The sequence below is a fragment of the Hyperolius riggenbachi genome, chromosome 8 (genome assembly GCF_040937935.1).
Source record: "Hyperolius riggenbachi isolate aHypRig1 chromosome 8, aHypRig1.pri, whole genome shotgun sequence".
In the NCBI taxonomy this organism is placed as follows: domain Eukaryota; kingdom Metazoa; phylum Chordata; class Amphibia; order Anura; family Hyperoliidae; genus Hyperolius; species Hyperolius riggenbachi.
This window is the reverse complement of record NC_090653.1, coordinates 110,296,087-110,321,329: the sequence shown is the minus strand read 5'-3', so window position 1 is coordinate 110,321,329 and position 25,243 is coordinate 110,296,087. Positions and strand designations below refer to the sequence as shown.

Here is a 25,243-nt window from a genome sequence, read left to right as displayed (position 1 = left end):
AGCAGAAACGCACGGCAGAAACAAACCGTGTATTCCCTGCATAATGGTCAGTTAAAGGGACTCCGAGCAGTGCAGAAACTATGGAAAGATGCATATCATTTTAAAGCTCTCTTTCTCCTCTTTCCAATGATATATAAACCGCTGCCCTACGCCTTTTAGTTTTCGGTATTTTCGCGATTGAAATTGCAGCGGCCGCGATTTCAATCGCGAAAATAAAAAAAACTAAAAGGCGTAGAGCGACGATTTAGGTGTCGCCAGAAAGAGGAGAAAGAGAGCTTTAAAATGATATCCATCTTTCCATAGTTACTTGTATTACACAGGACGACACTTTCCCCAGTGTCAGCAGCTCCATTCAGCAGAAAGTCGGCCTGTGTAATACAATGTAACTATGGAAATATGGATATCATTTTAAAGCTCTCTTTCTCCTCTTTCTGGCGACACCTAAATCGTTGCCCTACGCTTTTTAGTTTTCTTTATTTTCGCGATTGAAATCGCAGCAGCGGCAATTTCAATCGCGAAAATAGCGAAAACTAAAAGGCATAGGGCAGCGGTTTATATATCATTGGAAAGAGGAGAAAGAGAGCTTTAAAATGATATGCATCTTTCCATAGTTTCTGCACTGCTCGGAGTCCCTTTAAGCCATCCATAGACCTGAAGGACCTGTGGGTCAAAGAGGAGGGAATTCCTCCTAACACCTCCAGATGAAAAGCTCCTTTATTGTTATAGATTGTTTATAGAAGTTTGATTAATTATGAAAGTAATGCTTGTTGTAATTTGCTTTCTTAAAACAGAAGGAAATTTGCAATAATTCAGCTATAAGTGAACATTTGTGGTTACCCACAATGCACCACTACTGACTATGCAAATTATCTCTTTTGGCCCCTGTAAGCCAGGCAAGCATACAGAAACGCTGGTGTATAGCAAGCCTATAGCTTTATATTTTACACAGCCACATTAACCCCTGTGTAAAATATAAAGCTATAGGCTTGCTATATACCAGCGGCTCTGGATGCTTGCCTGGCTTACAGGGGCCAAAACAGATAATTTGCGTATTCAGTAGTGGTGTATTGTGGGTAACCACAAATGTTCACTTATAGCTGAACTATTGCAAATTTCCTTCTGTTTTTAAGAAGGCAAATAACACCAAGCAATGCTTTTTAGTAGGAGGGCTTTTTGGTCTCTTATATCCCCATATATATTCCTAGTGGTATGGGTCACCCCAAGCTGTTTGGTTACTCTGTTTTAAGGCTGTTTTTTACAGTGGGATGTTAAAGTCCCATGTTACAGCAGCCAGTAACGCAGCCTAACTCACAGCACTGTAAAATCAATGTGCTGTTCACAGTGCACACGTTGCGTTAGGGTATAACGCTGCACGTTAAATGAAAGTGCAGCATGCTGTACATTATACCCCTAGAGAGCTGCGTTAGATTGTTTGCACATGCTCAGTGACTTGCCACATGGCTAATTAATATTCAGTGCACTGTGGTGACTCCTGGTGGGACTTGTAGTGTTGTCCGGATCATGAACGAATCGTTCATTTTATCCAGATCTTTTTTGCGAGTCAAATCATCCGGATCATCACAATGAAAGATTTGGTTCACAGTGGATGTCTGTCTGGAAGAAACAGGAACATACAGAATGTACAGCAGGGAAAGTCCTGTCCTTCCAGTCATTTCACCCCCAGTCTTCTTCCCTAGTAAAATGATTCAAATGATTCGGTTCAAAGATCCGGATCTTTTTCATGATCCGATTCAAATGATCCGAATCCCTAAAAAGATCCGGACTTCCCATCACTATCCTGGAGCGGCTGCTTTGAGAGCTGCATAACGCGGTTCAATCTGACTTCCAACTTCAACACCACCACGGGTTGCGTTAGGGGCACGTTGTGCGACCTTAACGTCCCCTAAAACGCAACGTCTTGGTGTGAAAGTAGCCTAAAAGTAACATTTCTACTTAGAAGGAAATTTCAGTTTGACGTAAACGGATTCAGGCAGTTGTTTTTCTGTGCATTAAAAACTGAGAATTGTACATACATGAAGTAGCCTGCAGAAACATGGGGCCTATTTATTAAGAGGCATAAAAGATGACAAAGTAATTTTACATCTTTTACGCCAAAACTGCAGTGTTGCCCTATTTATTATGAACTGGGCAAACTAGGCAAATTCCATTATTTTCACCAGGTCTCTTGAAAAACTTACAACATTGGGCTGTGCCCCCCCCCCCAACCTCCATTATGGGGGAGGGCAGGGGCAGTACTGTACTTAACCTCCTGGGCGCTATGCCGCCGCAGGGCACCTGCTGGGCCGACTTGCGTAATCTTTTTTGTTGCACTCACCGCTAGCCGCCGATTCGCCGCGCTAGAGGGTGTCGTCGTCCCCCAGACCCCTGCACAACCTGGCCAATCAGTGCCAGGCAGCGCTGAAGGGGTGGATCGGGACTCCCTCTGACGTCATGACGTCCATGATGTCGGTGACGTCGTCGCGTCCGTCGCCATGGCGACGGGGGAAGCCCTAATGGCAATCCCATTCAGAACGGGATTTCCTGACGGGCCTGATCACCGGAGGCGATCGGGGGGGGGGGGGTGCTGTCATGTAGCTAGCGCTAGGCTAGCTACATGATTTAAATCAATCCCCCCACACCAGGTTGGAGACAGAAGACCTGCAGTGTGTGTGTGTGTGTGTGTGTGTGTGTGTGTGTGTGTGTGTGTGTGTGTGTGTGTGTGTGTGTGTGTGTGTGAGATCATGTGACCTTTTTAAATGTCACATGGCTGACAGTAGCCTGTTATAGGCTGGTAAGTGCAAAGAACACACTGGACATCACATTGATGTTTAGTTTGCAATAAGGAGGAAATAAACGTCAATGTTTTATAAATAGGCAGTTGGCACTGTAGACAGCATTTGATAAAGTGCTTAAATGAGGAACTGTAGGGAAAGTAAATTAAATTTACTGAAATTTAACACAGGTGGTGACATATTTAGTCCTGTCAGGTGCAGCTCTGTGGAATGTTTGTTTACTGAAAGTTCTAAATCCAGTACTGAATATACCTGGGGAGTTTTACTAATTGGTCTATGCTGTGTCATCACTGGGAGGGGGGGGGCTGCATACCAGTATACAGCAATATATAGATATAATAAGTGTTACTGATGCTAAGACCAGGAATATTACCTTAAAAGTGGGTATCCTGAATTCCAGCTGGAGGAGAAAATAACCTGTGCGGAGAGAAGGTGGGGATCTCTGCCTCAGGAAGGTTCGCTCTGCCTCCTGCTGTTTTTACATTTGTTTTCCAGTTGTGCTATTGTTCAACAGTAAATTCTATAGCGAATGTCCATGTTTCTTCAGAAGAACAAAATCAAGAATTTCCTGTTTGAAGTCTAGGTAGTTCCTTGTTTGGTTTGTATTGTTGAACTGCTCCTTCAGACACCCTTCTGGCAATTGGATCATTATTCAATTTTAATGAGCCTGTCAATGAAATCTACCCACAGACCCATGTATCAGAAATGCAGAACTATATGCTATCTTGGATCCCAGAGCTCCTGTGACCCTCCCTGAAAGCAGTCAATGATTACCGTCAATTTTAAGTACTGAACTTTTCCGATTGTAAAATCTTGTGTAAGTGCTTGCCACCAGCTGTGCAAATACTGATACTTTAAGTGCATCTGAAGGAGACCCTGGGTACCCTGTTAAAATGTTTTAAACTTTCTTAGTAGTACGTGCATGTCCAGGTGCATCGCTAGGGAATTATGGGGCCTTGTGCCCAGAATCTATTGTAATGTTCCCTGAATCCCAGGGCCGCAGTGTGCCCACTGGCAGTGCCCCAAATGTTTGTGATGCACCATTATTATTATTATTATTTTTTATTTATATAGCGCCAACATCTTCCGTAGCGCTGTACATAGTACAAACAAATAATGGGGAACAAATATACATAAGAAATACAAGACACTGTACAGTCATGACATTGAATAGAATAAATACAGATACATACATAGTTGATATGTAGTTGGTACATATACATATGTTAAAATTACAGCAGTATGAGAAACACTAGGAGGAGGTCCCTGCCCTTGCGAGCTTACAATCTAGAGGGTGGGGGGGGGGGGGGGGGGAAACAAAGGGGAAGGAAACACCAGGATTAGTGGGTGAGCCAGTGTGCCTTCAGTGCTGCCTATAGCAAATTATAGGCTTTTCTGAACAGGTGTGTTTTCAGAGTACGTTTGAAGGTTTCCAGACTCGTGGCATGACGAACCGGCTGAGGGAGAGAGTTCCAAAGGAGAGGGACTGCCCGTGAGAAGTCTTGGATGCGAGAGTGAGAGGAGGTGACTAGGCTAGAGGACAAAAGGGTCTCCTGTGAGGAACGGAGGGTCCGAGCGGGGAGGTATCTGGAGATTAAAGAGGAATTGTATGGAGGCGACAGCTTGTGTAGAGCTTTGTATGCAAGTGTGAGAAGTTTAAACTGGATCCTTTGGGCAACTGGTAACCAGTGGAGGGATTGGCAGAGAGGGGCTGCCTCAGAGGATCTAGAAGAGAGGTGGATGAGACGGTCCGCAGAGTCATCATTGTGGGGGCCTTCGCCCTCACTCCTCGTCCCTACGAGTCCCTGCTGGGGTTGGAGAATGCGTGTAGCTCCACCCTCTGCTCACATATGCCACTTCAGCTGAAGTTTATGAACCGGGACCTACAGCTCCATAGTGCAACCGTCAGAGTCCCAGCCTCCACCACTGCAAGACACTGTGGCCGTCATTAGGATCTAGCCAGCAAGCAATGAGGCAGCAGCTTCCAGGCCAAAGACAGATTTCCCAGCCTGCATAACATCACCAGGGCAGCCTTGTAAATTTCTGTTCTTCCAGGACAGAAAAGTAAAAATCTCCAGCAGACCTGACTCCATCCAGTAACCTAGCTCCCTGCGCACCTTACCCCTTCTGTCTTGAGAAAGCTGGACAGGAAAGGAGGGGGTCAGAGCTTGGCTCTCAGGTGAAACCGGAACGTCCTAGTACTTGGTGAGAGGCTTTGCTGTTCCATATTGTAGAAACAGTGAGTGTTATGCACATACTACTAAGGTGGTGTGAGAGACTTTTACCAGGATCGCTGGGGTCATATTTATCAAAGTTTTATTTGCTTTAAAACAAAGTACCCACCAGCAGATCACAGCCAGAATCTGCAGGCATTGTTTGTAGTGTCTGAAACAAACGATAGTTTACACAATCGCAGCAAAACATGTAAAAGTCAATGGGGATTGGGACGATCCTCCACATCTTAATCTGACACTGCAGTCATTCTAATACAAACAAACACCGCAGATGGTGTATGGCATGAAGCTTGTTAAACGATGTTGCGCGATATCACGGAAAAAATAATTTGTCGTGCAGAATTGTTTGGAATAATCGCTTAGTGGGAAGGCACCTTTAGACCTTCTCTGCTTGTATTGTCACTAAATTGATGTTGTTCAGTTGCCCACCATCTACTTTCTCTGACTACAAGTTACACCTCGTCAGGCAGACATATTGTTTCCATAGTTATGCAAGGATTTGGGGAAATGTAGTCTGGTACTTGTATGTCACATGCTCACATTTGTTTGACCCGTTTAGCAGCTAGCAAGAAGAAAAAGTCAGTTGTACTGCAGTTTCAAAGCACATTTGTGACATGAAACCACTGTTTATACTTTATACCTAACATTCTGAGACAGCAGAATCTTGTTATAGTAAATTTTGATGTAGTTAACCTCTGGCTACAGTAAACTCAGTCCTTTTGTCCCCTGTATGAGTATATTAATGTATGACTGATCCTGATATAGTAAACTACTTGGCCAGGTCCCTTAGTGGTAGGGTCCTATCACCAGGAAGTGAATGGTGAGGTGGAAAATGACAAAAAATGTGAGTTCCTTACCCTTCCTATCCAGCCAATACTTTTGCTTTTAGAGTTCCACTTTAATCATTTGTCATCAGCAATCTGTTCTGAAGGAATTGCTAGACTGTAGCTTAAAGCATTTAATTAAGGATCCTGTCTTAATTAAAATAAGTAGAGCATTTAATTAAAGCATTTTAATTACACAATCTCTTTTTTTTCTGTCACTTCCAAGTGCAGGGCTTTTATGCGTGTATGCATTTGTGCAGGCTTTGAATCCACAGCAGTGTTGTGTGAAGAAATAAGCTGCATTGTTCCTCCGAGGTCAACAACGCAGTTTTGTTGCTGCTGCCGATGAACAAGCCCCATTCTTCCATAATTGCGTCTGCATGCAAACAAATCAGCTCCTTTTGTCTTGGTGATTCTGGGAAATCTCCCTCTTCAGGCTACGCAGCTTGCCTCGGCTCCCCTGGGAAAGTTGTTGAATAGATTAATAGAATATAGGAAAACATTCCTGCTGAATATTTTAGCGCTGTGTAAAATATTGATAGAATTCATTTGTTTACAGATAGAATAACAGCTACCAACAGGGCGACCCAATGGCAATCTACTAATGGGGTACCTTAGTAATCAACAGACATAGCCATGAGCAGACTTTGAAAAACATTTCAGGCTTAAAGGATAAGTGTACGTCTAACAGATGTATGTCACATCACTCCTGATTATTGCGTACATGCAAAAAGGGCGCCGGTGAAAACTGGGCATCAGAAATAGCTGCTAGTAGAATATAGATAAAATGACAGTTTACTATTTTGCAATGTTAATTGGTAAATGTCACTGATATTTTACTATATGGGGCTGCACAGTGGCATTAGAGTCCCTGGTTCGAATCCAAGGCACTATCTGCTTGGAGTTTGGATGTTCTCCCCATGTCTATTTGGGTTTCCTACCACTTACCAAAAACATACAGATAGGTTAATTGGCTTCCCCCTATAATGGTCCAAGACGTACACCACACGATACATACATTGACATATAACTAAGGTAGAGATAAGACAGTAGTCTCTGTACAGCGCTGGGGAAGGTGTCAGCGATATATATAAATACTCAATAATATAGCTAAATCCTAAGCATATTCTTACACAGAGCCCTCCCTCTATCAATGACTAACCAACCCCCTACCGATACCTAACTCTAGTGATCCACCCCTGTTGAGGCCTAACACTAACCACCGCCTGCTGATCCCTAACTTACCCCATCCTCCCAGTGAGGCCCAACCTTAACACCCCTTTCCCACTTAACCACCACGCCCAAACATCCCTCGTGCCCACCGCTGCAAACTCAGTAATATACATGCCACATTGGCTGCACAAACATGAATAATATCAGGCACTGCGGAAGATTGGTTGCTACTATAAGTACCCGTACAAATTACAGCACCCATACAAATTACGGATATAGGGAAAAATTTGGGCGCCAGAACCCAAATTTCCCTCTGCAACTGTAATTTGCATGGGCTCCCAAATTTACTGCTTAAAGTGGAATGCAACTCTGACATAATATTTAATAAAATTAATTAATAAAATGTGTTTTATTACCCATTCAGTTATTTGCTTTTGTGCACAAGTAATATTTTCTGCTTACACATTACAGGGTCTCAAAGTACAGTTTGTCTGCTCTGAAAGCTGCCATTGCATTGTATGTGTATATATATATATATATATATATATATATATATATATATATATATATATATATATATATATATATATATATATATATATATATATATATATATATATATATATATATATATAGTTCTGTTTCAGCCATTGCTGGCTGTAACAAATTATCCTTTGTTTACATTCTTCTGTTGATACAATGTTATCACCTTGAATGGCAAGCCTCCACTGCAGAATGAAGTGCTGTATTAACTGTTTGAATGCTGTTTAGCTTAAAAATGTTTTGCTGGTAGTTGGTTTTAAGGCTGTAAATAATCTTTTAGAGCAAAGAAGAATTGCTGAGTTTTTGCCCCCCATGAATACATCTGTGGACACCTCAGTTACCTGTTCTTTATACCACATCTCTTGTCTCTGCAATCTGTTTATAATTTGCCGTAGAGATGTAGCTGCTCCTTGTTGGAATTACCGGTACAACATCCTGCTACTGTGTCGCTGCTCTCCAGACATCCAGTTGAGTGTTTTAGCTGTGCTGTGACCTGAACGCTGTATTAGTAATCTGTCACCTGTACATAGCCTACTGTAGGCAAATGGAAGGAAGGGAATATGTAGGGGTCCAGGCACACTATCTATCATACTGCTGTGCACCACAGGTAACTGTGTGCATTACAGGGAGGCATGGCATCTGCGTTGCAGCACTGCACCCATTCTGCTATACTGAATGTGATAGCAGTGCGTTGTGCACAGAAATGCCAGTAACAGTGCATTGTGGGAAAGCACTGCTGCACAATGCAGAAATGTGCCCATCAGACAGAGCAATCCAAATATACCGTGTACAGTGTTTCTTTGTTATATTTTGCCTTGCTGTATCTAACAGAATGCCTTAACAGCTCGGGATGACCCAAAACCACTAGGAAAGTATAGGGTACCAATAACTAATACATTTGTTTAGGCATACGTTTTTTTTTCCCCCTCCTAACCTGGAAATAGCATATCATTTTCAGCAAAACACTCTTTTCGGACGTGGATTTATACACGAGAAAGTCTAAACATGCAAGCAATTTCTGTTTTTACATGTTTCTGCTACACTTGTGGGTATTTTACTATACTGTACATCACTTCTATTTTTTGACAGAAGCCAGTTTAGTGAGATTTTCTGCCGTATCATAGTGTATTTGCTGGGAAGGGCTATTTCTGCAAATAACCTTTTTAAATCCGGTTTAGTGAGCTTTAGTGACTTGACTTATCACCTCTGTACAGCCTGTGGTTAAGTTTATATTGCATGAACTATCTCTGCACAAGAATGAGGAAGCTATCTGTGACTAAGCTCAATCTGGTGGTGAATTTTCACACAAACAGAAGCTGAATTCATATAGGGAAAGATGACTGCAAACAGGAAGTGACACTAATGTACCTACTGCAGATATGCATAGCATTGCCCGCAGAGCAGCATAGGGAAGTCAGTTGTGTTTTGTACCTACCTATTGTGGCGCAGGGTTTAGTTCAGGTTTTCTCCATATCCGTGTCCATCTCCTAACAGCACTCCTGAGATACCAGTGAATGGGGGAGTCCCACTGGGCCCTCATTCCATTAACTTCTTTTGAGCCATTTCATCTTCTCCTCGGAATAACTTTTCAGAAACTAGCATAAGAAATAGTATTAAAGAAGATAGGACAAGTAACATCAAACAGATTTTGCGTATTGTCTGCTTGTTGGAGCCTGATGAGGAGAAAAAGATAATTGAATTGGACCAAGGAGAGCAAGACAGACAAGAGTACAGCCCATGTTATGGCACTCACTGTGGAACGCCTTAAAGGGCACCAGGAACCAGAGTTAAATGTAAAGAGGGCTTGTTTCTCTCACCTCTCTTAGAAGATTTCAGATACGTCTCGTGTCTCCAGGGTCTCTTGTTACGAGGCAGGGCTTCTTGGCGTGCGCCGGCCAGGCCCCATACAGCGCCTTAGATTTGCATGGCTATAGCATGGGTATTTCTGGGATCCAGCTTGCTATGACTTGGAGGGGTGAGTAGTAATAAACGTTGCCCGGACTTTATGCAGCAGCAGGGTGAGCTGTTTAAAAGGAAATAAATAGAGCAGCCTCCATATCCTTCTCACTTCAGTTGTCCTTTAAAATAAGTCTGTTTTTCTGCTATAAAGTGAACGTTCTTGCCCCAGGATTACTACGCTTGGGAGTGTTGGGCATACGGATCTTGTTATGGGGCATCTGTACATATGAAAGAGATGCCTGTTTATTTGGGCACTGACTACCAGAAGGCAAAACTTACAATAAGTTGATGCAGGATTATGCAAATTGTTCTTATAAATGTATGCAGCTTGAAAACTGACTAATCAAATCCCATCTCTAATTCCATTGGTTCTCCCTGCACCTAAATTACGAGTGCTGGTGTGCCATGTACACATGGCTGTTAGCCCATTTCACTAGCCTTTAATTTTCATCTGTGAGCCAGACAAACCGAAGTGTCTGCTGTCGCAAAAGAAACTAATTTGAATTGGGCATGTGTGAGTACCTGAATTGTGAATGCCGAATACTTGTGAATGAGCACACTTGAACTGGCCACGCCCAAATGCAGTTGTTCACATGTATTGGGCACGTACAGATCAAACAGGCACTTCCATTCGCCTGGTTCCCAGTTAGATGATTAAGGGCTAGGGGACCCGGGCAGCATGGGACACCAGAGACGCAAGTCTTTTCTAAAGTGTTCTTGCAGATGTAAAACACCAGGGGCGCCCCTGATATTGCATTCTGGATCTTGATTCAGGTAATACTTACACTGCTTCATTACTTGAGGGGACACCTATTCTAATAATAGGTGCCTGTTGTGAGAGCGATATAGAGGCTGTCATAATTTTGTTTTCATTTAAACAATGCACATTGCCTGGCTGTCCTGCTGATCCTCTGCCACGAATACTAATCATTTAGATCCACTAAATACTTTTAGCCATAGACCCTGAACAAACTTGCAGATCAGATGGTTTCTCTGACAAGATTAGCATCAGACTTGTTTCATTTGTGTGATTCAGACTTTCAGTCCACCCAACAGAAATATCAGCAGGTTGCCAGGCAACTGGGATTGTTTTAAAGGAAGTAAATCTGGCAGGGTCCACAACCATCTCACGTCAGATTCCCTTTAATTGGAACCTGAGGTAAGAGGGCTATGGAGGATGACCTGTTTATTTCATTTTAGGTGATGCACATTGCCTGGCTGTTCTGCTAATCCTCTGCCTCTAATACATGAAGCCATATGCCCTGAACAAGCATATGCAGATTAGATATCTATGACAAATCTGACAAGATTAGCTGCATGCTTGTTTCAGGGGTGTGATTTAGACCCTACTGACCAGAAACATCAGCAGGACTGCCAGGCACCTGTATTGTTTAAAAGCAAGTAAATTTGGCAGCTTCCATAGGTCTCACATCTCTGGTTCCTTTTATGATTGCGTATACATGAGTACATTTTTATCTTGGATGCGTAGTTCATAGAATGTATATAGTACATAGAAGAGGTCTATGGATACATAGAACTTCATGCATGGTTAATGGGCCGTAAGGGTAACAGAACTGGTGTTAGAGAAAAGCTGCGTAAGTAATTGTGTGTGCACTGCAGATGTTTTGCCACACATGAGTTTGATGAACCAATTATGGAAAAGGAACTGGATGCCCTGCTAGATAGTACACTTGGCAACAGAATGCAGCGCTTATCTGCAGCTTCTAAAGCTGGCCATGGAGAGCGTTCGTTACGGGGAAGCTTTGATTGCAGATTCTCAGGCCACTCAAGCAGATCTGTCATTTACATCTATGGAAGCCTCTTCTTACTAGTTTGCAGCCTTTTTCCTAACCCCTAGTGCTAGCAAAGCCTGGGGCAGCTCAGTCTGCATGTGGCTGTCTCTAATCATATATTAAAAGCAGGAAGACCCAGCCAGCCACAAACGTTGCATCCCTGTCAGAAGTCAGTGAGATGTACCGGTATTTAATTCATAGTGGGTAGCTGGGTTGGTGAATGAGGCTAATTACCTGAGTTGATGCAGATTTTATGTTAATGTATTCACCTTGGAAATGGACAAATCAAATACAGCAGCTACTATATTTGATTTATCCCGTTTCAAGCTGAATAAAGTTGTATACAATTTGAATTGTCTTGGAATTAATAGCATCCCATTGGACACTATATTACAGAATGTACCTTTTGTGAAGTAGGTAGGAGAGAGCCAAGGGGCAAATACAGCTGATGCCTGTTTATTAAGGGCGTTAGGTCCCTGCTGATCCCGGCACCAGTGGTAGATGTGGCGCCTACATTACTATGAGTCTTGATTAGAGCACACGGCTGATGGGCTGCCACCCCGGGTGGTTATGGGCTGCTTTGCTGCCTAGTAGCTGCCAGGTCATGAGCTTTGGGTTTGCCTTACTGATGACTGAAAGAACAGAAGGGTGAATCCTGCAGTGCAGGAGGGATGTGTGGGACAGACTGACCAGGACTGGCAGGCTGGCTGGATGGAATGGTAAGCAAACAGGCTGCTACTGTGATCAAACAGTACTGAGCTCTGTGTAGTCAGGGTTTAAATGAAAATAGCAGGCACTATTTGCCTTTAAAGGACAACTGAAGTTAGGAGAATATGGAGGCTGCCATATTTATTTCCTTGTAAACAATACTGGTTGCCTGGCAGCTCTCCTGGGCCATTTCCCTGCTGTAGTGTCTGAAGAACATCAGAAACAAGCATGCGGCTAATTTTGTCAGATCTGACAATGTCAGAAACACCCGATCTGCTGCATGCTTATTCAGGGTCTATGGCTAAAAGTATTAACCAGCTGAGCGGTCTGGACGAGCTCAGCTCGTCCAGTACCGCCGGAGCCTGCCGCTCAGGCCCTGCTGGGCCGATTTGGCTCAAATAAAAAGCAGCACACGCAGCCGGCACTTTGCCAGCCGCGTGTGCTGCCTGATCGCCGCTGCAGTGCGGCGATCCGCCTCATGCAGCGGCGAAAGAGGGTCCCCCCAGCCGCCTGAGCCCAGCGTAGCCGGAACAAAAAGTTCCGGCCAGCGCTAAGGGCTGGATCGGAGGCGGCTGACGTCAGGACGTCGGCTGACGTCCATGACGTCACTCCGCTCTTCGCCATGGCTCATTGCGGCCTTCCGTGTTATTTCTGGCCGCCGGAGGCGATCAGAAGATCGCCTCCGGAGCGCCCTCTAGTGGGCTTTCATGCAGCCAACTTTCAGTTGGCTGCATGAAATAGTTTTTTTTTTATTAAAAAAAAACCCTCCCGCAGCCTCCCTGGCGATCTCAATAGAACGCCAGGGTGGTTAAGAGGCAGTGGATAAGCAGGACAGCCAGGCAACTGGTGGTGTTTAAAATGAAATACATATGGCAACCTCCATATCCCTCTTACTTCAGTTGCTCTTTAAGGAACAAGCGACACCCATGGTAACTTAGAAATAAAAAAAACACATAAGTAGATAAATACTACTTCTGCTTGCATAACAGATGTATTGTGCTATCCACATACTGATTTATAAAGGAAAAGCAGAACATCCTATTGTAGGTAGTGGCCATCTTGCCAAGCTGATGCTTACATCCTATCCTCCCTGACTCTTGTTTTCCCCCCTCCCTTCTCTTGCTCATTGTGTATGCATTAGCTGCCCTCCTCCCAGAGTCTTCAGACACTCCCACTGAGGTGTAACCTAGGAACTGCACTGTCTTATCCTCCAATCGCTGAGTCACCTCAGCCTTGCTTGTGAACACAAATGAGCAGAGGATCGTGTTTCAGATAAGCTAGACAGGGAAATAAATGGAAGAGGATGAATATATTATAGAAAAAAAGAACTCCCAGCATTCAACTCTTTGGCACTAGGGCCAGTGCTCATAAAGTATGTGATTGCTACACACCATAACTGCAGAAAAAGTTTTGCAAGTTTTGAATGCAGAATTAGCATCTTTATCACTTAATACACTCAGACCAGTTGCTGTTGAAATTTGATTTTTATGGTGACCATAACGCGTTAGGTTCCCTTTAGAGAGGAACTGTATCCAAGGATAAACTTCATCCCAATAAGTGGCTGGTACCCCTATTCCCATGAGAAATCTTGACCTTTTCTCGTATGGATAATCAGGGACGTCTGTTTGGCTGACATTGTAGTAAAACCCCTCCCTTATGGTGGCCATACACGGTACAATAAAAACGTTCGATTTTCCCGTTTATTCGATCTAAATGATCGAATTGAATGAAAGTTGAAAATATTTTTTTTTTCGATCAAGAAATTTGAACGATTATCCCGTTTTTTCGGGAAAAATTATCGGACATGCTGGAAAAATCTTTATATTCGATCTAATGGAATAATCGAACTAAATTATCTAATTGAAAAATTGTACCATGTATGGCCACCTTTAGTGTGATGTCAGGACCTAGGTCCTGGCATCACACCGTGGGAGCCTTGTTGCATTGTGGGAAATGATGGCTGTTTACTACTGCCAAGCAACCAGTACCCCCCTAAACAACCTTTTAGCCTATTGCATTATTGGGGGTGTGGTTATAGATAACAGCACTTGGTGCTGTCTGAGGCTTATTGTGGATCAAACAATATGAACAAATTACATGAAGAATATCAATCATTTCTTGATCTCTCTTCTATTTTTTAACGTCTCACTTTGCAATGTATTGATTTATTTTTCTCCTTTTTACTTAAGTTTATCTTTTAGTATGGATCCCACTACACCAAATAGCTTTGGAGAGATGAATCCCATAGTTTGTTCTTTTATTTTTTATTTTTTTCTGGTCAAAAATATGCTTTTCCATTATCACTTATGAGATGCTACTAAAGTAACATACAGCCTACCAAATCTGCAAATTAGGCTCTTAGAAGTTTAAATGTAAGTTTGCAATAAAACCAATATTGCTTGCGTTATGTCTAACTAGTATCTTCATTGAAGACGTCACCATATGTTGTTGTTAGGGATCCTAGTATGTAAATGACATTTAAAGCAACCTTCAGAAAGCTGTTTGGCATCTGGAATGCATTCTGGTAACAGTAAATGAATATCTTTATAGCTGTAAACCAAGTTGTATACGTGTAAATGGCTGTGCATAGCTGTATACAGACAGCTGTAGTACCAGACTACCCTTGAACATGTCTCACAGATTCATCAGAAATTAAAAGTTGCGTTTCAGGCTCTGGAACTGGATTTATGGGTTTCAGACTACTTAGGAGACTTAAAGCACAAATAATTTGTCTTTAAAGGACAACTGAAGTGAGAAGAATATGGAGGCTACCATTTATTTCCTTTTGAACAATACCAGTTGCCTGGCAGCCCTGCTGATCTATTTGGCTGCAGTAATATCTAAATGACACCGGAAACAAGCATGCAGCTAATCTTGTCAGATCTGACAATAATGTCAAACACCTGATTTCTGCTGTATGCTTGTTCAGGCATACCTCCCAACTTTTTGAGATTAGAAAGAGGGACACTTAAACCACACCCCTGCCACACCTCTAGCCACACCCCCAACACACTCCAAATCACGCATACTATAAAGTTTCATCAGAAAAATATGCTGTTTTATAATTCAAACCACCCTGGTCATTTTTTATCCTGTTTCATTTCCTTTCATATTAATATTTAAAAATAAGAAATATATTGATTTAAAGGATGGGGATAAAGTTTAAAGAGAAACTCCGACCAAGAATTGAACTTTATCCCAATCAGTAGCTGATACCCCCTTTTAAATCTATTCCTTTTCACAAACAGACCATCAGGGGGCGCTGTCTGTATGACTGATATTGTGGTGAAACCCCTCCCACAAGAAGCTCTGAGGGCCATGGTCCTGGCAGTTTCCTGTCTTTGAACCTTGTTGCCTTGTGGGAAATAGCTGTTTCCAACTGCCAAAAAAGCATGCAGCAGCTACATCACCTGCCAACAGTAAAAATGTCACCATGTAATAAATGTCAGAATGTAAATCAGGGATTGAAAAGATTTTACAATGGGCAAACACTGCCTAAATCATTTATACATAATTATTGTAAAAATGAAGCACTTTTTATTACATTATTTTCACTGGAGTTCCTCTTTAAAGTAAATCTGAAGCAAAAATAAACGTATGAGATAAATCGTATGTATAGTACAGCTAACAAATAGAACATTACTAGCAAAGAAAAATTAATCTCATGCTGTTTTCCTGTACAGGAAGATTTAAAAAATGAATGTTATCTATGCAAAAGAGCTTCTCTGAGCTCTTCAACCCACTGGGTTGAATATAATCCTGTTTTCTGAAGCACTTAAACAGCCAAGAAACAGTGAGAGACAGCTTGAGATTAGGTTTTACTGTAGGAAATGTCAAAGGGTCATTATTACTGCTTTGTAAGACACTGTGGTTTCTAAACTGCAAATATGAGAGAATTATGCAATGTTATAAAAAACAAACTATATAATGAAAAATACAAATGAGACTCTTTTTTTTTTTTCTTTGCTACTAATGCTCTGTTCGATATCCGCACCACACATACAATTCAATATATCATAAGGGTTTTTTTGATTCAGGCTTGCTTTAAGGGAACCTGAAGTGAAAGGAATACAGAGGCTTCTATCTTCATCCCCTTATAAAATGTGCAAGTTGGATGGATTGTCTCATGGCAGCATTTTAGCTGACGCTTACGCAGTTTTACACATCTTGTACAGTCAGCCATGCACAGTGATGATTTATATCTCAAATCTGGTGTAATCTATTTAAATATAAATAATAGTGTAAGCCTGGCTTGTTTCTCCATTTGTACATAATAGAGCACAAAACTTTACCATTTGAGAAAATGACAATGAACTGATCCAGGTGGTTTCCACCATGTCTTCTCGGTTTCTTAGCGTAAGCTCTGTTTTGTCACCGGGAAACTCAGCCATGTATTCTGTATTCAGTCTATCCATTTACTTTGTAAGGCACAAGGCGGCATGTATGTTTATGGAAGTCTAACAAGGCACTTGTGGTCTGTGTAAAGGCACTTTATTCACAATGTTAGGGCTCATCATCATAAGGGTATCCAGAGCTCTCTGAGCACTCCTGTATTCTCCAGACACCATATCAGAGGTGGATTAGTACAGAGTGACTGTAAGTGGCATTCCTGGACTCGTAGCTCCTTAGATCTTTCATGCTTTAGTGAAGGCTGTGGCACATCCGTATAGATTCAAATAAGGTTTGTTACAAGTCACTTGGTAATTTGTGGCACGGACCTTAACCTCCCTGGCAGTATGATATGTGTGGCTGCGCGGCCACGGGAGTTTTTTTTTTTTAAGCATGTAGCTAGCCTAGCGCTAGCTACATGCTTCCCCCCTCCCTGTGGCATCCCCCTGTACTCGCCGTTCGCCACCGGCGCCGCTTGCCCATAAGGAAATCCCGCTCTGAACGGGATTTCCTTGAGGGCTTCCCCCGCCGCCATGGTGATGAACGGAGTGACGTCATCGACGTCGTGACGTCACAGAGAATCCTGATCCACCCCATAGCGCAGCCTGGCAGCGACTGGCCAGGCTGCACAAGGGGTATGCGGGGGGGGCTGTATCGCGGCGGGTAGCGGCACCGCGGGCAGCGGCGATCAGACCAAACACGCAGCTAGCAAAGTGCTAGCTGCGTGTTTGAAAAAAAAATGTAAATCGGCCTAGCAGGGCCTGAGCGGCACCCTCCGTCGGCTTACCGCTAAGGAGGTTAAAGGAACAAGTACATGACTAATAAAACACAGACAACCAACTTGGATTTAAATGGCCGTAGGCTCTATTTATTGCGGTTTAAAATAATTAAAATCTAGTTGTTTGTTAAACTGATAAATTAAAAAATCAACAATAATATAAACAAATCAGAACCAAAGGTTACAATTGATACTTAATCAACAACCATAGTCTTTAGACTAGTATTACTTCTTCATAAAATAGTCCAAAACCAGCTAGCCAACCCACAATCCTGGGCGACTTTAACTGCCAATAAAGTCAATCCACCTACGACAGTAAAAAGACGAAGAACAGGGACAGGTGGGTGGGAGCTTCCAGCTTGCTTGACTGGAGACTGAGGAGAATCAGGCAGAGCATCACAGGTTTGAGGTGAACCCTTCTGTGATTGGCCAGCTGAAGCTTGGCTCCAAAAGACAGCTGCCAATCATCTGAGAGAAACCTCTCACCTCTGCTCAGCAACCAAATCTCCTCACAGACTTCTAGAGACCGCCCAGCATCTGAAAGAGAGGAGAAAAAACAGCAGCATCAAAAGGAAAAGACACATCATTATATGAACCTATTGCATTATGTATACCCCTGTATTTCAAATTTCACATCTCCAAGTATATATGTATCCACACACCTGAACTTATACCTATATAATATAAAGGACCTAAATATAAGAGAAAACCATCACCCCAAACTGTCCAACCACCAAATTACAAAGAGGCCTGCGTTCCATACTCTCACTATGGCCTTACAATGTCTTGGTACATTCATCAGATTCCACAATTATGTAGACCATGCAACCTAAAAAATACAATCAAGAAGTGACACTACTTGAATATTAACATCCCTTTATTATTTAATCCGTCCAATACATCAGTTACATAAAACACTAAAAACAAACACCATAATAGAGTAGGATGAGGCTGGATAAGGTGTATCAATATGTATCTATATAGTTTGCCCAGCTTGTAAAGGTTTGTTTTACTTTTATGTAGTTTATGCCAGTTTTTTCTTTACTTTTGTAATTGCACTTTCTTGATAACTGAATTTCAGTACCCAGAAGGAGGCTCACCTGTTAAGGTGCTCATACATCTATTGATGTATGAGCAGGTCCACCAAGAGACAGAACGCTCTCTGATCAAATCTGATCAGAGAGTGATCTGTTGGCTGCCCATATGTCTCCTCCCTGCCACTGTGGGACGTCATGCACACACCAGTGCTATATGTCGCAGCCGTGTGGGACAAGAATGGGGAAGCAGGAGCAGCCCCATACTTGCAGCAGGTAATGCGCGGGCACAAGGGCGAGGAGGGGCACATTTGGCAATGGGCGGGAGTTTCGTTGCTTTGGTCGCGCCTTCTGATATTGTACGCCAGTACCGCCGTGCACCCGATCAACCACGCCGGCTTGAGATTTTCCATCTTGCTCAATGGATGTACTCGACCGGCTTCTGCCCGAAATCAGTAAAATCATCGTTTAGGCATGCTTGTTGTGACAAAAATCTTCATCAGATTCGATAAAATGATCAAATCAGAACTGCTGATCAGGACACCTTTAGTGTTGCAGAAACCAGGGCTGTGGAGCCGGAGTCGGAACAATTTTGGGTACCTGGAGTCGGAGTTGGCGTCGGTGGTGTCATAAACTGAGGAGTCTGGGTCGGATGATTTTTGTCCCAAATCCACAACCCTGGAAAGTATAAGGAGTGGAGGAGTCTGAGCCATTTTGGGTACCGGGAGTCTGATTTGGTGGTTTCATAAACTGAAGAGTCTGATGCTGGCCACTAATGAGCCAATCATTTTCATCCAATCTTACCATTTCTATGTAATTTAAGGTACTGTCCGCATTATCCATTTAATATATTCACTCAATTTACCCTTATTCTACATAGATTTGGTAAAATTGGATGAAAAAGATTGGATCATTAGTGGCCACCTTTAGTCTGATTATTTTTGTACCGACTCCACAGCCCTGGCAGAAATTTTTGTTGACTCATTTTTGGTGTTCATTATCAGAAATGGTATTGATCCAAGGTTGTTTCAAGTGGTCTTCAATCTTTTCATAGTCTTTGACTGATAAAGTGAGAGGAGCCAACCTTAGACTTTTATTTTGAATTCCAGTAACTTGTAGGTTTGTGGAATGCCTATTTATTTTTTATCCAGCGCCGACATCTATTGCAGCACTTTACAGAGTATGTTGTCTTGTTCCTTAGCTGTCCCTCAGGGCTTTCACAATCAACTTATGAATAAAACACTCCTGGGGCCCAGTTTAGTAAGGAGATGATTTTTCACTTGCTTTTATGTTAAGTAACCTAATCTGGGTTATGGGAATTAACATGGAACTCATTAGGTGTTTAAAGAGAAACCAGCAAAATGAGAAGCTCTTCCCTTACTAATGAATCAGGAAGTCCATAAACCATGTAAACAGTAACACTAATGTGTGCACAGTATGCAGATTGCAGAAGGTGGAAGCGCAGGGATCACAGCTCGAATTGCCCCCAGTGTGTTCGCACTTGCAAAACAAAACACAGAGAATTTATATTGCACTTTTCTCCTGGCGGGCTCAAAGCACCAGAGCTGCAGCCACTAGGGCGCGCTCTGTAGGCAGTTGCTGTGTTAAGGAGTCTTGCCCAAGGTCTCCTACTGAATTGGTGCTGGCTTACTAAACAGTTGCACCAACTTGCAATTGGTCTAGTATATTGGTAGGTGAACAGAGGCGCCAGAAGGATAAAAGTACATAAAATTAAAAAAAAATTGCTGGGAGGAAGTGGTGGACTCGCCTCCGTTAAAGCAGACACCAAGGACTGTAAATATATAGATATACACATTTGTTGAAAATACCCCAAAGATGCACCGCGTTTCGCGGGCACAGCCCACTTCTTCAGGCACTAAGCAGGGGATAAACAACAGACTACCGCCTACCAATATATTTGAGTCCACCCCAGGTCGAGGGGTGATCTACCCCCTTTCTCCCTATCTATAGAGAGCGACTTCTTAATCCTGAGTGAGGACAGGTCTAATCTCCTCACCTGCCTAATGAGTGGTTACCTAGGTGGTAACCCGTGTTTGTGAGTATTACCATCTCACTGTTTCATTTATCCAATCAATTTTGATATACTACACCATATTGGGCTCTCGATTTCTCTTCAACTTTAATTGGTCTAGTATGTCTGCAATTCAGGGTGCTGTGAAATGTTGTAATAAGTCCTTGGATTTCTGCCGAGACCTGGTTGCTTCTTCAAAATACTTTTGCTGGAAACAATAGCCGTCTCCTGGCATCTCCTGACCCTGCAATTTACATTTCATTGTTGTAGTGGAAAGCATCCGCCTCTGCTAGACATAACCATCCATCTCTTTGTATTTTCCTTTTAGCACTATTTCCTGGATTGTCAGTGATGGTCTGGTTCAGTGTATCACATCAGTTGCTGCTGGTTAAAACAGGACTCTAGACAAACAATCTACACAGTTGATCTACGTATATTTGAACATCCAAAATGTATTTCACTGTCACATGTTACAGCTGTAAGGTGATGCGCTATTCCAAAACCACAGCTTACTGCGTCACTTTCCTTCCTCCAATCTGGCCTGATTTCTATTGGACTTTGATTCATAACCACTTAAAGAGGTACTTGGGCAGCACTGTGACGTAGTAAGTAGCGCTCTCGCCTTGCAGCACTGGATCCCTGGTTCGAATCCCAGCCAGGGCACTATCTGCAAGGAGGTTGTGTGTGTTCCCCTTGTCTGCGTGGGTTTTTTCCAGGCACTCCGGTTTCCTCCCACATCCCAAAAACATACTCATAAGTTCATTGGCTTCCACCTAAAATTGGCCCTAGACTATGATAAATACATTACACGATACATACATAGACGTATGACTGGCAGGGGTTATATTGTGAGCCCCTCTGAGGGACAGTTATGTGACAAGACAAGATATAGTCTGTAGAGCACTGCGGAAGTGGGTGCTATATAAATAATAATAATAGTGACACTTAATAATAATAATAATAATAATAATAATATAATAATAGTGAAATAAGTAGTAAATTATTCAGGATACCCACCTTACAGTAATTTTCCTGGTTTTAGCATCAGAAACTCTCCCTATAGCTATATATTTATGTACATTGGTATTAGCTGCTTAGCCTAGACTGATTAGATATGCACTATAACGCTATTGGCCGCGGTGGTGTGACCAATAATGGCTTGTACATGCCATGTAATTTTCCCAATAGAGCCACTGATCAATAATTTTTAGCATGTCCGATCACCTTCCAGTCGAGAAAGGGATTGATTTTGAGATCAGTACTGCACAGAATCAAATTTTTTTTCGATTGGAAGCAGATCAGACACGCTGGAAATTATCGATAATTCAGTCAATCTAACGCAAAAATTTGTATAAGACTCAATGGAGTATTCAAAACCAGTATCTGCACTCCTTCGATGTAGATCTAAATCAAGTTCCTGTATTGGTCATCCATACAAACACAGCATCAATACATGGCAGCAACAAAAGCTGACATGTTTCCTAACCTACTGGGTCTAGTAGTGTTGTTAATACGTCAGCTTCTGTTGCTGCCATGTACCATGGCTGTGTTTGTATGGATGACCAATAAAGGAACTTGATTTATATCTATGTTACGGCCAGAACCCGAAGTCTGGCCACTTCTATTTCTGGACGGCCAAAACTAAAAGTGGCCGTGTCACTGCGGCCAATGTGACAAACAGACTGAATCCTGCCGGCTCCGTTCCTGTCCCCTGGCTCTGGCTCCTCCTACCGCCTCCCTCCTATTGACTTCTGCGCTTCTGCCAGACTGGGTCATTTGTCGCCGCAGGAAAGCAGGGATTTCTTGCAGAGCGGGTGCTGGCAGAAGCAGTGTCTGCAGCGTTCCCGCTCTGCTTTCCTGCCCCGTCGAACAACTCTGGGGGGAGAAGTCAAAAGGAGGGGGTGGGGGGAGGAGCCAGGGGACAGGAACGGAGCCAGCAAGAATCTGTTTCTCACATTGGCCACAGAGATGCAGACGCTTCTAGTTTTGACCGGCCAGAACCCAAAGTGGCCAGACTTTGGTTCTGGCTGTAACATCTACACCAAATGAGTGTGAATACTTGTTTGGAATTACTAGATTGTGAGCTCCTCCGAGGGACATGTAGTGACAAGCAAGGATGCTCAAATCCGAATTCGGGTGAAACCCGGATAGTTGCTATCCGGATTTCACCCAGTGAACCTGTGCGGGGTGGGCGGGGGCGTCAAGCTTACCTGTCTGACGTCTTCTTCGGTCCGTCCCTCGGCGCCTCCCACGATGCGGTCAACGCGCATCACGTGACTACAAACACTTCCTCCTTCAACCCGGAAGGAGGAAGTGTTTGTACTCACGTGACCGCCGCGTGGAACGCATCGTGGGAGGCGCCGAGGGACGGACTGAAGAAGACGTCAGACAGGTAAGCTTGACGCCCCCGCCCACCCCGCACAGGTTAACTGGGTGAAATCCGGATAGCAACTATCCGGATTCACCCGAATTGGGATTTTAGCATCCCTAGTGACAAGACAATATATACTCTATACAGCGCTGCGTAAGATGTTGGCGCTATAAAAATACTAAATAATAATAATGTGTCTTTGAGAGTGGCGTCCTTTCCAGCACCCTATGTCATTTGTGCAGCGCTATTACCCAAAGTGAGGTTAAGCTATCTTCTTCCTTTATGGATTACATTTGTCCTGTAACCTTGGTAAATGATTGCTAATAGTTTCATTGCTGAGCGTTTACCTGATGTACTATTAGTAGCAAAAGAATTTCTGCACCTGATGTACTACAAATTGTCCTGTGAATATGTGCATTATCCGAGGTCTTTTTTTTTTTTCGGTTTGCATTTGAGTGTTCTCTAAACGTTTGTCTATTTTTCAGATTTGTTGGCCGAATGAACATATACACTAACCAGGAAATTAAAGCAAGGTGCGTTTATCTCCAGCAACATAATACTGCCTTGCCCAGCAGTCCTGCGTTATCTTGATGGTGTTTATTTTTCCCATGCTTAGGTCACTGGGGCCAGAAAACTTGCTATTGAAAGGGGCAACGCTAAAGAACACACGGAAGATTTATGGTAAGATGTTAACAGCAGGTTGCAATTGCCATTGCTCAGTCCTTTCTAAAAGATTTTTGGTTTTAACTGCATCTTGAATTAGATCAGTAATCAACATATGGTTAATACTAACTATGTATCTGTGCGCTCACTTTAACCGCTATTATACAATATCCAAATCAAAACCCATACATAAATGTAATTATATAACTTAAGTCCATCAGATGTGTACGTGTCCATGGATCGCAACATCAATCACCAAGCATATAGTGTAAGTCCAAAATTTCTCCAGTGATATTGCGCTCTCATGTATCAAAGTGCTTCTTCTTGTAGTAGTGCCACTCAAAAAAGAAGAAAAAGGAAAAAAAAAAAAAAATATAACGTGATACTGTATCAACACATATATCTCTTATCAATCACCCAGTGTCTTATAGCCGCTTATGTGTTTAACCAGGTCCTCGTGTATGAGGGCCCGTTTCCGTAACCTCTCACCTGGTCCTCTGCTGCCCAAATTATAAGACAGCAACAGCACTTATGGTTTTCCCAGGCAAAACTTCTGACAGCTCAATGCCAGACGGATGGATCACCAGTTCCAGCAGCAACACTTTTAATCTCACACCTTGCGCTGCATTCCCAGTAACTAGAAAGGCTTCTCATAGTGCAAAACTGTATAGTTTATTAAAAAGTTTAAAAGCTAGTGCACTCACATTTCCACGGTAAAAACAAGCTTATCACAATACAGACTCTCTCGTGCCGACCACACCACGCCTGTAGCACCGCCCAACGCGTTTCGTATGTCCGATCTCATCAGGGAATGGAGGCGTGTGGCTAATCAGCTTTTTAAATATAGGTTTATCCTTATGTTATGCCCAATGAGCATAAAATTACGGAGTTAATCCCTAAAGGGCAGAAATCGCACTATGCACAGCTTGGGGTGTCAGTGGTCAGTGGAGTGTCTCACACAGAGAAATGCAATAGATCAGAATACAGTGAAATAATAATGCACAGGAGTGGTACTATGTCTGCAGCTTAATGTAGCAACAGCAGTAGTGTGCACACAGCTCTGGGTGTCAGAGGGCTGAGGAGTGTCACATTAAAAAAAAAAACAAACACAGGAGACGGATGTGCTAGCCCTCAAAAGGGCTGTTTGGAGTGCTTTCACAGCAAGTGAGGAACAAAAAAACAGGCCTAGGTAATGCTTTCCCTACCTATCTGCAGCAAGTCTGACCCTGCTCTCACTAACCGCAGCCAGCAGAGAATGAATCCAATATAGCCACCGCAACTGCTTTTTAATAGGGGGGTGGGGGGGTCCAGGAGGGTGTGCTAGCTGGTTGGCTGCCATGTGTCTGCTGACTGTGAGGTAAGGGGGTCAAAATTTAGCTCCACGATGATGTATAGGGGGCAGGTCGAACGCGCCAAATGTTGACAGTTCGCGGACAATGCGAACAGCGGAGATTCGCCGGGAACTGTCTGCCAGCGAACTGATCTCTAATGGTGGCATTTGTACCTATGAGCATGGTCTGGAAACGAAAGCGGTCAGCTTGTCACGCTCATGGTATCATAAGAGTATATATATATTGTTATTTTCCAGATTATACATTTAGTGTAGGGAAACATACTAAAAGGAATGTGCAGAAGGGTAAAGTACAACTGAAGTGAGAGGGATATGGCTGCCATATTCATTTCCTTTTAAGCAATACCAGTTGCCTGGCAGCCCTGCTGATCTGTTTTGCTGCAGTAGTGTCTGAAGCCCACCAGAAGCAAGTATACAGCTAGTCTTGGCATATCTGACAATAACGTCAGAAACACCTGATCTGCATATGCTTGATCAGGGTCTGTAGCTAAAGGCATTAGAGGCAAAGGATCAGCAGGGCTGCCAGGCAACTAGTATTGCTTAAAAGGAAATATAGCCGCCTCCATATCTTTCTCACTTCAGTTGACCTGTAAGAGAAG

At 43.0% G+C, this 25,243-nt stretch overlaps 1 protein-coding gene and 1 long non-coding RNA gene across 9 annotated transcripts in view; one reads left to right on the top strand and one right to left on the bottom strand.

The window, feature by feature from the left end:
• The window catches only part of ATP11C (ATPase phospholipid transporting 11C), a 293,155-nt gene that overhangs the window by 152,409 nt on the left and 115,503 nt on the right, over positions 1 to 25,243 (top strand). For all 8 annotated transcript variants that reach the window (XM_068251002.1, XM_068251001.1, XM_068251005.1 and 5 more), the window contains exons 8-9: positions 23,116 to 23,163; positions 23,247 to 23,311. In XM_068251002.1, the coding sequence (XP_068107103.1) occupies positions 23,116 to 23,163; positions 23,247 to 23,311 (113 nt within the window). The remainder of the gene's footprint in view (positions 1 to 23,115; positions 23,164 to 23,246; positions 23,312 to 25,243) is intronic.
• On the bottom strand, positions 6,061 to 10,557 carry LOC137529078 (uncharacterized). The gene is made up of 3 exons (XR_011023575.1): positions 9,384 to 10,557; positions 9,002 to 9,161; positions 6,061 to 6,310 (listed from the first exon to the last, which is right to left on the bottom strand). It is a non-coding gene; the product is annotated as an uncharacterized lncRNA (long non-coding RNA).